We start from the raw sequence: 15,871 nt of genomic DNA, 5'->3' as shown, positions 1-15,871 counted from the left end.
AATGACACTTGCAGGGAAGGAGTTAACACTATGGGGCGATTAAGGGGTTAAATGTGTTCCCTCAGTGTGTTTACTAACTGTATGGGGATCTGTGTCACTGGGGAAATACACAGATCCATCTTCCTGCACAGCAGAAAGATGGGATCTGTGTGATCTCTCCTGTCAGAACGGAGATTTGCCTTGTTTACACAGCCAAATCCCCGTTCTGTCACGGCGGGAAACAATTGCAGGTGGCGGCACGTGCGTGCCCACAAACCGCCGCGTTCGAGCCGACGTGCAATGACGGCGATTTGCGGGAACCAGCCACAGTACAACTGCGGCAGCTGGTCCTTAAGAGGTTAAAACAGTGGTGCCATTACAGCATTTGGATTGGAAAACGTGCAAATATAACCATAAATGTCTGTCAGATGATATATTGATGGGAGCAGAGATTACCCAACGCGTTTCAAAATAAACATGTTCTAGCTTTCTTCTTCAGGGCTAACTAATTATAATAAATGGTTATCTACAAGCAAAAGTGATAATGTTAGAAAGTTTCTCCATAGATTTAATGCATGCCAATCACAATATGTATTAATACTATCTCGTGAGGGTAGGAAAGGGTTAAATCCAAAACCGCAGCATATAAAATCTAAAGGGAAGAGTACTTTGCAGCTGCGTGTCACCAGAAAGCCACCAGGCAGGGATGCCCAGCTGTGCCCGGCCCCCTCCAGCCTGACCGACAGTCGCCACTCTGCTCGCCACTCTGATAGTGGTCATGTGATCGCTCAGTTCTCAGGCTTAGAGCTGGCTGGGAACAGCTGCAGCATCAGACCGACGCTGCAGCATTGAGGGGAGTATGAATGTTTTTTTTTTTGTTTAACAACCCCAACGTCTTTTAACTGTTTCCGGTGCTACTAAAGTGTTTTTTTGTTTTCTGTGCCTCCAGTGGAAAAATTTTCCCTCACTTCCTGTTTTAACCCTATTAATAAAAAAAGATTTTTTTTAAATTCATTTTGTACAGCTTTGTTGTACCATCTTGGGTTGTTTACATTTATGTTCTAAAGAATCTACACTCATATTTTCATGCAGTAAGCATGGCTTTTCAATTCAGACCAGTGTAATTCAGTCACTCTGTAAATTTTGGCGTCTTTCATACAAATGATTTTAAAAAGGCCCGTATTTAAAACCACAGCACAATTGGCTAATTGATCTGCGTTTTTTGATGGTTTTCGTTTTAAGCAACAATTTTTTAAAAGCCTGCAAGATGAGATAACTGTATTTGCATTCAATTTACACTGCTTTCTTTTATTTCATTACAGAGCAAAGAAATTGCTTTTCAGCTTCATGAGGATCTAATGAAAGTACTTAATGAGCTGTACACGGTAAGCACCACATCTGCAGTGTTATTATATTTTCTGCATTGCAACATCACCCCCTTCTAACTGGGTCAGGAGATGGCAGAAGAAAAACTCCTACTCTCTAAGTAATCCACACACTGTAAATGTCAATATAAAATCTTCTACCTATTGACCTGGTGCCTGTTCCCATTTTGTTCGTTAAACCCTTGGTTGAGAATTATAAGGGTAGGGCTACATGTGGGATTTTCAATAGTTCTTTAATGTGAGATTATATTGATTGTTGAAAAGCCCGTAAAAGGTCACTATAATAGTTATGTTTAAAAGACTACAAATGATTCACTTAAGATGGTAGAGAAAAGATGTTAGTGTGTGATTACTTGCATGTATGGGCTTTTATGTTTCTGTACAGTAGGGAAAATGGCCAGTCTTTTGTGTAGTTATGTGGCTTAAAAAGGGTAAATAAAATCAATGGCAAATGTAATTTGCAAACAGTTTGACTGAACAGTGCTGTTTTCTACAATAATTATGTGCAGAATATACAACCTAGACAGGCATCTCTACCCTTTGCCCGAAGAGCTGGTGCGTCTGAGGTTATCTGTGGAGCCGACGATCACTTCTGTGGGCTCCTCAGCCAAACTTCTCTTTGTGACGTGGCAATACTAAGTTGACAGCTGGTCCTAGAGTAATAATTTGTTCCATTCTCGGAGCATGAACTAAATTGTTTATAAAATATTTTTTCTTTTGCAATAACTATCCTGGTTATGACTAAGGCATATAGGCTGAAACGCGTCAACTGTTCTCATTCGCGTTTTGTTCACTGTGGTTTGTCAATAAAAACTAAGATTTTTTTTTAAAGAGCAATGGCCAAAGTGCGGTTCATTTTTTCCTCATTACTCTACTCAGCCAGCGACTGGATCTAGCACAGGGAGCTCTGCTATTCATGTGGTGTATGGGTAGTAGCACTGACTTTTCTGTTTATAACCTGTTATATTTTCTTGCTCTGTGCCCTTCTCAGGACCTACGCCGGTGCTCTGGGCTCCTCCTCCTTCTCGGTGTGCCACCATAGGAAGCGGCTTCCTATGGTGGCACACCTTTGCAGGCTTGCTCCTGAGCTGTGCTGCCTGCGTCTATAGACAGACAACTATGCTCAGCCCCACTCCCTAGTCACAGGATTTGACTGACGGGGAGAAGAGGAATGAGTAGCTGCAGATGGGAACAGCACTGGATCAAGATCAGGCAGGGGTGAGGGGTGATTACACATACTGAAAAAAAAATTCTTTAACCACTTGAGATCCGCGCTATAGACGAAATACGTCCGCAGCGCGGCTCTCAAGTGCCAAGTGGCCGTTTAAAAACGGCCTTTATGTGCATTACCCGCGCGCGCCACTGGGTGGCGCGCGGCGGGTAAAAACTGTCCCGACGCATCGCCGAAGACCCGATGCGTGTACCTGGCGGCCGCGATGTCCGCCGGGTACACGCGATCGTCGGGAACAGAGCCGGTAACAGCAGGGACGTGGAGCTCTGTGTGTAAACACAGAGCTCCACGTGCTGTCAGAGGAGAGGAGACCGATCTGTGTCTCTTGTACATAGAGACACAGCATCGGTCCCCTCCCCCAGTCACCCCCCTCCCCCCACACAGTTATAACACACCCAGGCTACACATTTAACCCCTTCCTCACCCCCTAGTGTTAACCCCTTCACTGCCAGTCACATTTATACAGTAATTCGTGCATTTTTATAGCACCGATCGCCGTATAAATGTGAATGGCGCCAAATTTGTGTCAAAAGTGTCCGATACGTCCGCCGCAATATCCCAGTCCCAATAAAAATCGCAGATCGCCGCCATTACTAGTAAAAAAAAAAAATAATAAAAAAAATCATAATTCTGTTCCCCATTTTGTAGGCGCTATAACTTTTGCGCAAACCAGTCGCTTATTGCGATTTTTTTTTTTTTTTTTACAAAAATACGTCGAAAAATACGTATCGGCCTTAACTGAGAAAAAAAAAGTTTTTTAAAAAAAAATTGGGATATTTATTATAGCAACAAGTAAAAAAAATATATATTTTTTTTAAATTGTTGCTCTTTTTTTGTTTATAGCGCAAAAAATAAAAACCGCAGAGGTGATCAAATACCACCAAAAGAAAGCTCTATTTGTGGGGAAAAAAGGACGCCAATTTTGTTTGGGAGCCACGTCGCACGACCGCGCAATTGTCAGTTAAAGCGACGCAGTGCCGGACGCTGAGATTTCGCCTGGGAACGAAGGGGGTTTATGTGCCCAGTAAGCAAGTGGTTAATGCAGGGAATGCATTAAGTTGAAAAATGTTTAGGCTTTACAACTACTTTAAATATTTGCTGCTGGATTGGTAGTTTAGTAGCTGCAGTACAACTCCTATTTTATCTCGGACTATGAAAGAGTAATATTTCTGTTGGTTTTTTGTCTGTCCCTGATCACATTGGAGACATTTTAATTTACTTCCTGTGACATCCATACAGGAACCGTGACAGGCACAGACAACCAATAAAAAAACATTGTCAGAAATTCTAAGCCTTTCTCACTCTCTTAAAATTGTGGCTGTCCTGTGATGCTTTTGGAGATCTTTCCATCACTTCCTGGGAAAAAAGCCAACCAATAAAATATATATACATTTTTTTTCTCGAATTTCATTTTTGTTATTTATTAAAATATTTAGGCATTACAACGAAACATATGTGAACCTTCCCTAGGGTTTAATTGCACTGCCTCCATGTCCATGCTCTTTCTAGAAAATACATGCTAATATAAAGGAATGCTCCAAAGTGAGTCTCAGGGGGTCTGTAAATTGGGCTCATTCAGTATTAAAATGTTTGTGAACCCCAACATAAAACGTCTTTTATTTTGTTCCTTTTGGGTTCGTTAAATATACCATTGGAAATTTTTTATTATGTTTAAGAAATGCAAAAAAAAAACACTTGATCTTGTCAGAAATTCAGAGCGGTCCTGTGTTCTCTGCAAAGTTGTGTGTTATCTTAAAGAGCCCTCTTGGTTTTTAATCTTGGACTACAGATTGGTTGGCCTTTATGTTGTAGAGAACTGAGTGGGTGTGGATGAGTAGTTTACCATAAAGACAGTGTAGAGCTGACAACTTTTTGCCCCAGGGCCACATCTGGCTGTTCGGCTCTCCTTATCCAGGCCTCAATGCCCCAACTCTCAGCATGCCTCTTGGCTTCATCAGTGAGGAAACTGACAGGTTTAGAGCAGCACGCTGACAGATGTCTATGCGGAGAGCTGCAAGAACTGAAGCGAGAGCTTGAGGAGCTGATCAATACAGGGGGGCTCTTGGTTCTCGTGAAAGAGCATTGCCTAGGAGATGACCCAATGCTCTCCTGCCACTCTGCCACTTTGCCAGGTCCTTCCTCTTTTAGCTCCTGCAACACTGCAAATGCCAGGAGCCGTTCTCCTTTTCTTCACTCCAGGTCAGGATCTGCAGAAATCAGCATGTGAACAGCCCCGTCCCGCTGCTATGGGCTGTGCAGAGATCCCCAAATAGCTGCGGCCTTCTACAATTTGCATCAGCCTAAATCACCGGTGTGAATCTAGCCTTCTGCAAGCAAAACTTTTTAGGAATGATTATATAACCAGTTATTAATATTGATCCAGTATATCCTTATTTAATGCATTAGTTACTTATGCTGGAAATGTATGCTAGCCAGCAGCATATAAAGCCATGCTAATATTTTTAATCCATGTATTTGTGCAGCTATTTCTGACAGTGCAGCAGCTGGTGTCCCTGCATTTGTAAATCACATTCCTTTTCAATCCTTGTGCTGCCTGCAGACTGACTGTCACATGAAGAGAAAAGAGGCATTTGGTAGCATTCCAACAAAGTCATTTCCCAATCTTATTTATTCTCTGAAGTGATCAAAGTGGATAAAAAGAGGACAGTGCTCCTATTAAAATTATGGATTTTGACATCTAAATGAATACATACATTTCTTTATCGTTACATCACGGGACACAGAGCGGCATTCATTACTATATGGGTTATATGGAGTACCTTCAGGTGTAGACACTGGCAATCTTCAAACAGGAAATGCCCCTCCCTATATAACCCCCTCCCATAGGAGGAGTACCTCAGTTTTTTCGCCAGTGTCTTAGGTGTTAGTCATGGTTTAGCTTGCCTCCGCATCCTTGGGATTAGGTGAGCTACCGGTTCTGTCCAAAAAAGCCTGAGCGCTAAAGTGGTCAGTAACCGGACCCCAAACCCTTGGGGTATAGCCCATAATGCTTTCTTTTCAAGAGAGCTGGACCCTGGGCCCAGAACTTAGAAAACCTTTGGGCGCCTAATGTTTTCTGTTTGCCAGGGTGCTGTATGGGCCCAGGACAGTGGATCCTTCATGGAAGAAGAAGGTTCCCAGGGCCTGAAGGTCTAGACATCCCCACGGAGATAGGGGAAGATTGGGCCTCTTGCTTGGCAAAGTCCTGCGGCATGGAGCAGGTAAGTAAGGGGAAAACTTGCGGAACTTGGCTCTTAGCAAGTTTTTTCTGGGAGGTCACAGGGGACATGCCTAAAAGTTATGCATTGCATCTGGCAAACCAGTCACATATCATGAAGATAGGATGGCTCTATATGTTATTATTCCCCTTAAAAAGTGACCTCCCTGGTAGTGTTGGAAAAGCTGTGAGTGGGGCCTTTTGTGTACAAATGTATGTGTGTGTCAGAGAGCTATGCTTACCTGCAAGCCTCCAGGCGATGCTCTATCCAGTCCTCTTCCTCATGCCTGCAAAGCAGGCAAAACGCTGACCTCCTCGTGGGTTCCAGGCCTGCGGCTGCAGGAACAGAGAGGCCCTTCCTCCCAACCCCCCCCCCTGTCGGCGTGCGCGCGGTGCGCGTGCACGTGTTATAGACGCATTTGGCGCCGTTTTAGCTGGGGGGGAAGGGCGGGTCAGTGGTTTAAGGAAGGGGCGGCCCTTCCTTAGATGCCACAGCTCATTCAAATACTTGGCTTGAGGGAGGAAGGACTGGAGTGAAGCACGGGGCGCTGAGGACACACAGTGGCCAGAAAGAATACTACAGTCTTCAGAAGATTGTGGTTTAGCCTAGGAATAGGCTGTTTTTCTTTTCCATCTCATAGTCTTTTCTTTGGCAATACTACTCAGGGGGATAGAATGTTTTTTCTTGCCTAGATTGAAAAAAAAAAAAAAAAAAAAAAAAAAGGAAAAGTTTTTTTTTGAAAAAAAAAAAAAAAAAAGTGTCATCTGGGGTAGAGGAAACATTTTTTATTCCCCAAACAGGTGTCTGGGCATTTAACTATTTATAAGTCCCAGGTACCAATAAGTAGCAGGTGTACCTCGGTATTGTACCATGGCATCAAGGAACAAGTCAGAGGGTACAAAAGGTGGGGATTCCCCCACAGATTCTGAGGTCTCGGATAGAGCTATGCCGCTGCTTTCCCCACTGGGAGCCTTTGGGCCATCGGGATCTGGGACTGGAGCTGACGCGAGTCAACCCAACCCTAAGATGGTCACGGAGGAGGTGTTACTCACCTCTTTAAATGAAATGCGGAGAAGCATGGGAGAAATGATAGCCGCAGCTATGCGGGGTAGTAAGCGGAATAGATCTCCGTCACCCGTGCGCGGACCCTCGGAAGAGGAGGTCCTTTCCTCTGGGGAATTGGACAACCTCTTGGACAAGGACCAAGTAGGTTCAGGGATCGAGGATCCGGATACTGAGGAATCTGGGGCAGTCTCCCTGTGGGAGAGCTGGTGGATTCAAGGCTTGACGGACTTGGTCCATAAGGCATTCAACCTGCCTGTACCAGATCTCCAGGTATCAACGGTTTCAGCTTTGGGCTCACTGAGGGCGCCTCAAAGCAGTGCTGTGTTTCCGATCCATCCTCTATTGGAGGGAGTCTTGTTCCAAGATTGGAACAAACCAGACAAGGTTTTCTTACCACCTAAGAAATTTTCTGTCTTGTATCCTATGGAAGAAAAGTTTTACAAGAGATGGGCTTCTCCTGCAGTAGACGCAGCCATCTCATGTGTTAACAAGTCGTTAACATGCCCTGTAGAAAACATACAGGTTTTCAAAGATCCAGTTGATAAGCGCTTGGAAGCACTACTTAAGAACTCCTTCACTTCTGCAGGGGCAGTAGTACAGCCAGCCGTGGCTGCGATTGGAGTCGCTCAAGCTTTATCGGATCAATTTAAGCAAATGATTGAACTTATTCCTGCCGAGCAGGCAGAAGAATTTTCGGATGTCCCTAAGGCCATATGTTTTACGGTAGACGCAATCAAGGATTCTATCCAGCAAGCGTCACGTTTATCGTTATCCCTTATCCATATGAGAAGGCTCTTATGGTTAAAAAGCTGGGAGGCTGAGCCCCCATGCAAGAAGCTCCTGGTAGGGTTCCCCTTCCATGGAGGACGACTCTTCGGAGAGGACCTAGATAAATACATTCAGACCATTTCAAGCGGCAAGAGTACTCTCTTGCCAACTAAGAAGAAGGTTCAGGGGCCTGCGTTTAAACGACAGTCCTCCCCTGGGCAGGGGCCCTCTAATGCCAAGCAGTATCGACGGCCTCCTGCAAGAACAAACTTCGGCTTCAACAGCAGATCACAAGGACAGGCTGTTAGAGGCAAGAGGCAGTGGTTTCGCAAACCAGCAAAACCAGCCCCCAAGTCTACCTTATGAAGGGGCGCCCCCACCCACGAAGGTGGGGGGAAGGCTGCGACTCTTTTCGGAGATTTGGGAAGCCAGCATTCCCGACGAGTGGGTACGGTCTTCCGTGGCCACAGGCTACAAGCTAGAGTTCCTAAGGTTTCCTCCTCCTCATTTCCAGGAGTCGAGGATTCCAAACGATCTGGAGAAAGGAGCCGCATTAAGATCGGCTCTAGATCATCTACTTTCCCAGGAAGTAATAGTAGAGGTACCAGTCCTGGAACAGGGACTGGGTTTCTACTCCAACCTATTCATCATCCCAAAGCCCAATGGAGATGTCAGGCCAATTTTGGACCTAAAGATGGTAAATGCATACTTAAGGGTCCGCTCATTTCGGATGGAATCCGTGCGGTCAGCAGCTGCCACACTCCAAAAGGACGACTTCATGGCGTCCATAGACATAAAGGATGCCTACCTTCATGTTCCAATTTATCAGCCACATCAAAGATATCTACGCTTTATGGTGGCTTCACGTCATTTCCAATTCGTGGCGCTTCCCTTCGGGTTGGCTATGGCCCCCCGGGTGTTCACGAAGGTTCTAGCTCCAATCCTAGCCAAGCTAAGGATCCAAGGGGTCACGATCCTAGCATACCTGGACGACCTCCTAGTCATAGACCACTCGTCTCCCGGCTTGGAGCGAGCAGTGGCCCTCACGGTCCAATACCTCGAGAGGTTCGGCTGGGTCCTAAATCGAGAAAAGTCAGCATTCCAGCCCACAAGGCAGTTGGAATATCTCGGCATGAGATTAGACACAGAACAACAAAGGGTGTTCCTACCTCTGAGGAAGGTCAAAGCCATCAAGGAATTAATCCTACTGGTTCTAAGCAAGAAAGAACCGACTATTCGCCTAGGTATGAGACTACTAGGCAAGATGGTGGCTACATTCGAGGCGGTACCATACGCCCAGAGCCACACTCGCATCCTGCAGGCAGCCATCCTGTCAGCATGGAGCAGAAGGCCACAGGCCTTGGATATCCCGTTGCCACTCTCATCAAGAGTCCGGCAAAGTCTGTGTTGGTGGTTAGACCCTCAGAATCTACTGAAGGGAAAGTCTTTCAGCCCAGTAGCTTGGAAGATAGTGACCACAGACGCCAGCCTGACGGGCTGGGGAGCAATTGTGGATGGTTCCACTCGCCAAGGTATTTGGGCAAAGCCAGAGAAGCTGTTACCCATCAACATCTTGGAGCTCAGAGCTGTTCGACTAGCCCTCAGGGCTTGGACGTCGAAATTGCAGGGGTTCCCGGTGAGAATTCAATCAGACAATGCCACGGCTGTGGCATACATAAATCACCAAGGGGGAACCAGGAGTCAGGCCGCTCAGAGAGAAGTGAGCTTGATTCTCCTATGGGCAGAGGCTCATGTGCCCTGCATATCGGCAATATTCATTCCCGGAGTGGACAACTTTCAGGCGGACTTCTTAAGCCGCCAGACTCTATGGCCGGGGGAATGGTCTCTGCATCCACAAGTCTTTCAAGCACTCTGCCAAAGATGGGGAGTGCCGGACGTGGATATCATGGCATCGAGACTCAACAAGAAGCTAGACAGGTTCATGTCCCGCTCAAGGGATCCGATGGCCTGCGGAACCGATGCTCTGGTTTGCCCTTGGCATCAGTTCAAACTTCTTTATGCGTTTCCCCCGCTCCAGTTACTACCCCGCCTGCTGCGCAGGATCAGGGTGGAGCGCATACCAGTCATCCTGGTAGCTCCAGCATGGCCCAGAAGGGCATGGTACTCACTAATCCTAAGGATGGTAGTGGGAAACCCTTGGACTCTGCCTCTAAGGCCAGACCTGCTATCGCAAGGTCCGATCCTCCACCCTGCCTTACGGCATCTAAATTTGACGGCCTGGAAGCTGAATCCTTGATTCTCAGGGGTAGAGGTCTGTCTCAGAAGGTAATCTCTACCCTAATCAGAGCCAGGAAACCGGTCTCTAGGGTGATTTATCACAGGGTCTGGAAGGCCTATATAGGCTGGTGCGAGTCCAAGCTATGGCTTCCTCGCAGGTTCACCATAGATAGAGTTTTAAGTTTTCTCCAGCTAGGAGTGGATAAAGGATTGGCATTAAGCACAATCAAAGGACAGATTTCTGCCCTGTCAGTGTGGTTTCAGCGGCCGCTGGCCACCCACTCGCTGGTTAAGACCTTCCTTCAAGGGGTCTTACGTATTAAACCTCCAGTTAAATCCCCGCTTTGTCCGTGGGATTTAAATCTTGTCCTGTCAAGTTTACAGAAACAACCGTTTGAGCCGTTGGCTGAAGTTCCTTTGGTTCTACTGACAAGGAAGTTGGTATTTTTGGTTGCCATAGTTTCCGCAAGAAGAGTTTCGGAACTGGCAGCCTTATCCTGTAAGGAACCATATCTTATATTTCATAAGGACAAGGTCGTTCTCCGCCCTCATCCTTCCTTCCTACCGAAGGTCATATCCAGTTTTCATTTGAACCAGGATTTGGTATTACCATCCTTCTTCCCTAAACCTACTTCCAGAAAGGAAGGGTTGCTACATGCCTTGGATATTGTCAGGGCCATGAAGGCCTATCTTAAAGCTACAGAGAAAATCCGAAAAACAGATGTGCTGTTTATTCTACCGGATGGGCCCAAGAAGGGGCAGGCAGCTGCAAAATCCACCATTTCTAGGTGGATCAAGCAATTAATCACTCAGGCCTACGGCTTGAAAGGGTTGCCTCCTCCAGTATCATTAAAGGCTCATTCTACTAGAGCCATGGGCGCCTCCTGGGCAGCACACCACCAGATCTCTATGGCTCAAGTTTGCAAGGCGGCAACCTGGTCTTCTGTCCACACATTTACAAAATTCTACAAGTTGGACGTAAGAAGGAATACTGATACTGCCTTCGGGCAGGCAGTGCTGCAAGCTGCAGTTTGAGACCCTCGGATCCCGGGGGCTCCTCTTTTTTTGAGTTAAATTTAAAATTTAAGATTATTTTTCTCAAATAAGTTGGATTTATTATGATTTGAGTATATCTCTAAATTAAATCCTTTTGTCTTGGAGATGTTCTCCCTCCCCTCATTGTAAGCATTGCTTTGGGACATCCCATATAGTAATGAATGCCGCTCTGTGTCCCGTGATGTAACGATAAAGAAAAAGAGATTTTTAATACAGCTTACCTGTAAAATCTTTTTCTTGGAGTACATCACGGGACACAGAGCTCCCACCCCTCTTTTTGAGGACCATTTTGGGAGGCATACTGCTTGCTACAAAACTGAGGTACTCCTCCTATGGGAGGGGGTTATATAGGGAGGGGCATTTCCTGTTTGAAGATTGCCAGTGTCTACACCTGAAGGTACTCCATATAACCCATATAGTAATGAATGCCGCTCTGTGTCCCGTGATGTACTCCAAGAAAAAGATTTTACAGGTAAGCTGTATTAAAAATCTCTTTTTTAAAGCATTTCAACAAGGGAATACACCTGACATTAAAGAACAACTCTCAACACCACTGTATAAAACTAAGCCTCTGTTAAAAAAAAAAAATATATATATATAATCAAAATAAATCTGATAGATCCTTCTCCCTAATGCCCTGTACACACAATCGGTTCGTCTGATGAAAACGGACCGTTTTCATCGGACGAGCCGATCGTGTATGTGCCCCATTGGTGAAAAAAATAGAACCTGTTTTAAAATTTTCGTATGGTTAAAAAACCGATAGAAAAAAACGATCGTCTGTGGGGAAATCCATCGGCCAAAAATCCACACATGCTCAGAATCAAGTCGACGCATGCCCCGAAGCCTTGAACTTCATTTTTCTCAGCACGTCGTAGTGTTTTACGTCACCGCGTTGGACACGATCGGATTTTTAACCGATGGTGTGTAGGCAAGACTAATGAAAGTCAGCTTCATCTGATATCTGATGAAAAAATTCATCGGTTCGTTTTCATCAGATGAACCGATCATGTGTACAGGACATTAGGCTAACACGTGGCATTAAAAACTTGTGTTAGCCTATGTTTTCTTGCACACATACAGTGCTTTGAAAAAGTGTTCATACCCATTGAAATTTTTCACAATTTGACATGTTGCAATCTAAAATGTAAATGTATTTTATTTGGATTTTATGTGATAGACCAACACAAAGTGGCACATAATTGTGAAGTGGAACGGAAATTTAATTTTTTTTTTTTTTTTTTACAAATATGTTAAGTGTGGCGTGCATTTGTATTCAGCCCCCTTTACTCTGCTACCCCCAACTAAAATCTAGTGCAACCAATTGCCTTCAGAAGTCACCTAATTAGTAAATAGTCCACCTGTGTGTAATTTAATCTACGTATAAATACAGCTGTTCTGTGAAGCCCTCAGTTTTTTTTACAGAGAACAGTGGGAAAACAGCGTCATAAACAGGCCAAGGAACTAACCCAAGTTAGGGATAAAGTTGTGGCGAAGTTTAATGACAGGTTAGGTTCTAATAAAATTTATTTTGAACATCTCACAGAGCACTGTTAAATCCATTATCTATAAATGGAAAGAGTATGGCAAAACTGCAGACCTACTAAGACATGGCCATCCACCTAAACTGACAGGCTTGGCAAGGAGAGCATTAATCAGAGAAGCAGCCAAGAGGCCCATGGTAACTCTGGAGGAGCTGCAGAGACCCACAACACAGGTGGGAGAATCTGTCCACAGGACAACTATTAGTCGTGCACTCCACAAATCTGGCCTTTACAGAAGAGTGGCAAAAAGATAGCTTTAAGAAGTCCCATTTGCAGTTTGCGAGAAGCCATGTGGGGGGAAACACTGCATACATTTGGAAGAAGGTGCTCTGGTCAGATGAGAACAAAATGTATCTTTCTGGCCTAAAAGCAAAATGCTATGTGTGGTGAAAAACTAACACTGCACATCATCCTGAACACACCAGCAGGGGCAATGAAGCTGGTCAGAGTTGATGGGAAGATGGAGCCACATACATGGCAATTTTAAAAGAAAACCTGTTAGTCTGCAAAAGACTTGAGACTGGGGTAAAAGTTCACCTTGCAGTAGGACAACGACCCTAAACATACAGCCAGAGCTACAATGGAATTCTTTTGATCAAAGCATATTTATGTGTTAGAATGGCCCAGTCAAAGTCCAGACCTAAATCCAATTGAGAATCGGTGGCAAGACTTAAAAAATTGCAGTTCAGACGCTCTCCATCCAATCTGACAGAGCTTAAGCTATTTTGCAAAGAATAGGCAAAAATGTCACGCTCCTAGATGTGCAAAGCTGGTAGAGACATCCCCAAAAAGACGTGCAGCTGTAATTGCAGCAAAAGGTGGTTCTACAAAGTATTGACTCAGGGGGGCTGACTACAAATGCATGCCACACTTTTCACATATTTTGTAAAAAAATTGAAAACCATTTATCATTTACCTTCCACTTCACAATTATGTGACACTTTGTGGTGGTCTCAAAATGTGGAAAATTTCAAGGGGGTATGAATACTTTTTTCAAGGCGCTGAATGTGTTTACAGACAAAAAAACAAAACGACAAAAAAAAAAAACCTTATCGCATTCAAGAGCATAAGTGTTTTGGCAGAAAAACCTCCTTGATGCATCTCAATGCACGTTAACATTGGACTTGTTTGGTACTTGAGCATTAATTCATTTCAGTAGCCAGAAATAAAATGTTATACTGTCCAATAGAATGAATTAACGCCCAAGCACTTGACTCGTCTAAACACATTTTACTAAAATGCGGTTTTAGTCGCATTTTTTAAATGCTTTCCTCCATCCAAGAGAAAGATGTTCGAGAGCTGAACAAACGCCTAGTGTGCAATGAGGTCTTTGAGTTATACAATTGTTTAAGAATAACAAAAATATCATACATATGTCCTCTTCTATACCATATGACTTCCAGTGTCTTCCAGAGATGATCAGCACCACAGACCTTAGAATAGGGTATTTAGAGCACCTTCTTAGCGTTGGGTCACTTCAACCTATATTGACATCATAGTTGGACCCTTCTGCTGGGAGAGTACCCTGCCATAGAAGCCTGATCTTTGCCACTGCATCCACCACAGAAACGTTTGGTAATGCACTGTACTTACAAGGTACCGAAGCTTTATACTGTGTATAATAGAATATTATGGAAGAAATTATCCAGTTGCAGAGTTCATTGTATTGTATATCATTCCTGTAGTTGAAAACCGGGTTAGACCCCTTTCACACAGTTGGACCGTTCAGGTCCACCTGTCAGTTTTGTCGGCGGACCTGAACGGCTGCTCCATGCAATCCTATGGAGCGTCGGATGTCAACGGAGACATGTCCACTGACATCCGATCTGATCCGCCAAAACCAGACATATATTTCGATACGTCCCCATCCGTTCATTTTCATCAGATCTCTCCATAGGAGACAGCGGCGCTGCACAAGCCCCTCCCTGCTCAGTGAGCAGAGATGGACTTGTCATCCATCGGCTCAGCGGAGAGATCTCCCACTGAGCTGGCGGACTCCGTATCGACTCGTGTGAAAGAAGCCTAACTCTAAAACAAAGTCAACTAGAGAATATTGGGGCTTCTTCACATTTAGTTACACCTACGTCTTTAATGAAGAGCTGTTACAACAATACTCCTACTTTAAAGTTGCTAAGCAGATAAATTGGCAGTGTTATTGTTATGCAAAGTTTAAAATTTGTGTCCAGTCTGTAGCCAAACCCTCCTCTCCATCTCTAACCAATTCCAGTGCTCTCTGACATATACACAAAGTAATGAATTGACTGTACTAGTAAGGACAGAATGCCTTTGACATGTAAGCAGTACGTTCTCTTTGTCAGAATAGCTGAGTCTTGTGGGGCAATCTTGGCCAAAGTTTTTGCTCACCGATTATGGACTAGTGAGGCGTTTATGTACTTGGTAGTTTATATTTGGCTGTGGTTTCTGTAAACATTGGATTATGAATTGGCAATGAAAGGGGTTGTTTACAGTATATCTAAAGCCAAGAACAAAAATGTAATATGTTGCAGCCCACATGAGATGTGGTTGCAACATTCCCTTTCTCTTTTTTCAAGCTAAAATGATATTCCCCAAGTACAGAAATGTATCTGTTGATCTGGCTGAACCCATGAATAAGCACTGAAGCCAGTGCGAAACGTCGGTATTCTCCTGTTCCTATTGCTGTGATCTGCTGTGTTCTTGCTGTTGATTTGAATAAAGACAACCTGTTTGGTTTGGAGTGCGGCTGTCCATCCCTCATCTTTTTACCAATATTTGCCTTAGTGCATTGCCTGCACCCTTGGAGTCCTATATTTTTGAAACGACCCTACAATAGACCTACCTTGAGCGGTGATCTTCTCTCTCTATCGTGGCTTTAAGCCGCTCTTCGGGAGAAGACATATGAAGTATCTGTAATGGGAGGATAAGTTGAATAAGCAAGTATGATGTGTCAAGGTAGGGGAGAATTGATAGAAACCCCCCAAGAACCATCTGAGAGAAGGTTAACTTGCAAGTATATGTGTACTAGAGGGCACGGCATCGAAGACCGCGGGCATCAGTGTCAAGCTTATGTGAATTTCACTGAAATCTCAAACACATTTATTTTCCTGCCAAAAAACTTCAAATTCTTCCTCCCCTATATAATGGAAATGAAGAGAGGAATGTGTTTGTAGCTTAATGAAAGGATGCTGCTGCTCCATAGATACAGTGGAGCAATTAAACGTTGCTGCCCCAGGACAGGATGAAGGTTCATTCCAGGCTTACATGGTGGAAGTATGGGGAGTACGTTGTTTTCAATGAGTTGGTCGGCTCATATACTTGCCTTTTGAGAGAACAGGCAAGGTAAAGGATAGTCATTGTAAGGCTTTAATTTTAACAGCACTGGGGGTACAATGCTGGTCAGCACTATAG

At 44.5% G+C, this 15,871-nt stretch overlaps 1 protein-coding gene across 7 annotated transcripts in view; it reads left to right on the top strand.

The window, feature by feature from the left end:
- The window catches only part of SRGAP1 (SLIT-ROBO Rho GTPase activating protein 1), a 240,132-nt gene that overhangs the window by 130,144 nt on the left and 94,117 nt on the right, over positions 1–15,871 (top strand). For all 7 annotated transcript variants that reach the window (XM_040344102.1, XM_040344099.1, XM_040344098.1 and 4 more), the window contains exon 4: positions 1,302–1,364. In XM_040344102.1, the coding sequence (XP_040200036.1) occupies positions 1,302–1,364 (63 nt within the window). The remainder of the gene's footprint in view (positions 1–1,301; positions 1,365–15,871) is intronic.

The sequence above is a fragment of the Rana temporaria genome, chromosome 3 (genome assembly GCF_905171775.1).
Source record: "Rana temporaria chromosome 3, aRanTem1.1, whole genome shotgun sequence".
Taxonomy (NCBI): Eukaryota; Metazoa; Chordata; class Amphibia; order Anura; family Ranidae; genus Rana; species Rana temporaria.
The sequence above is the reverse complement of the archived record's forward strand: the minus strand, read 5'-3'. Positions and strand labels throughout refer to the sequence as shown.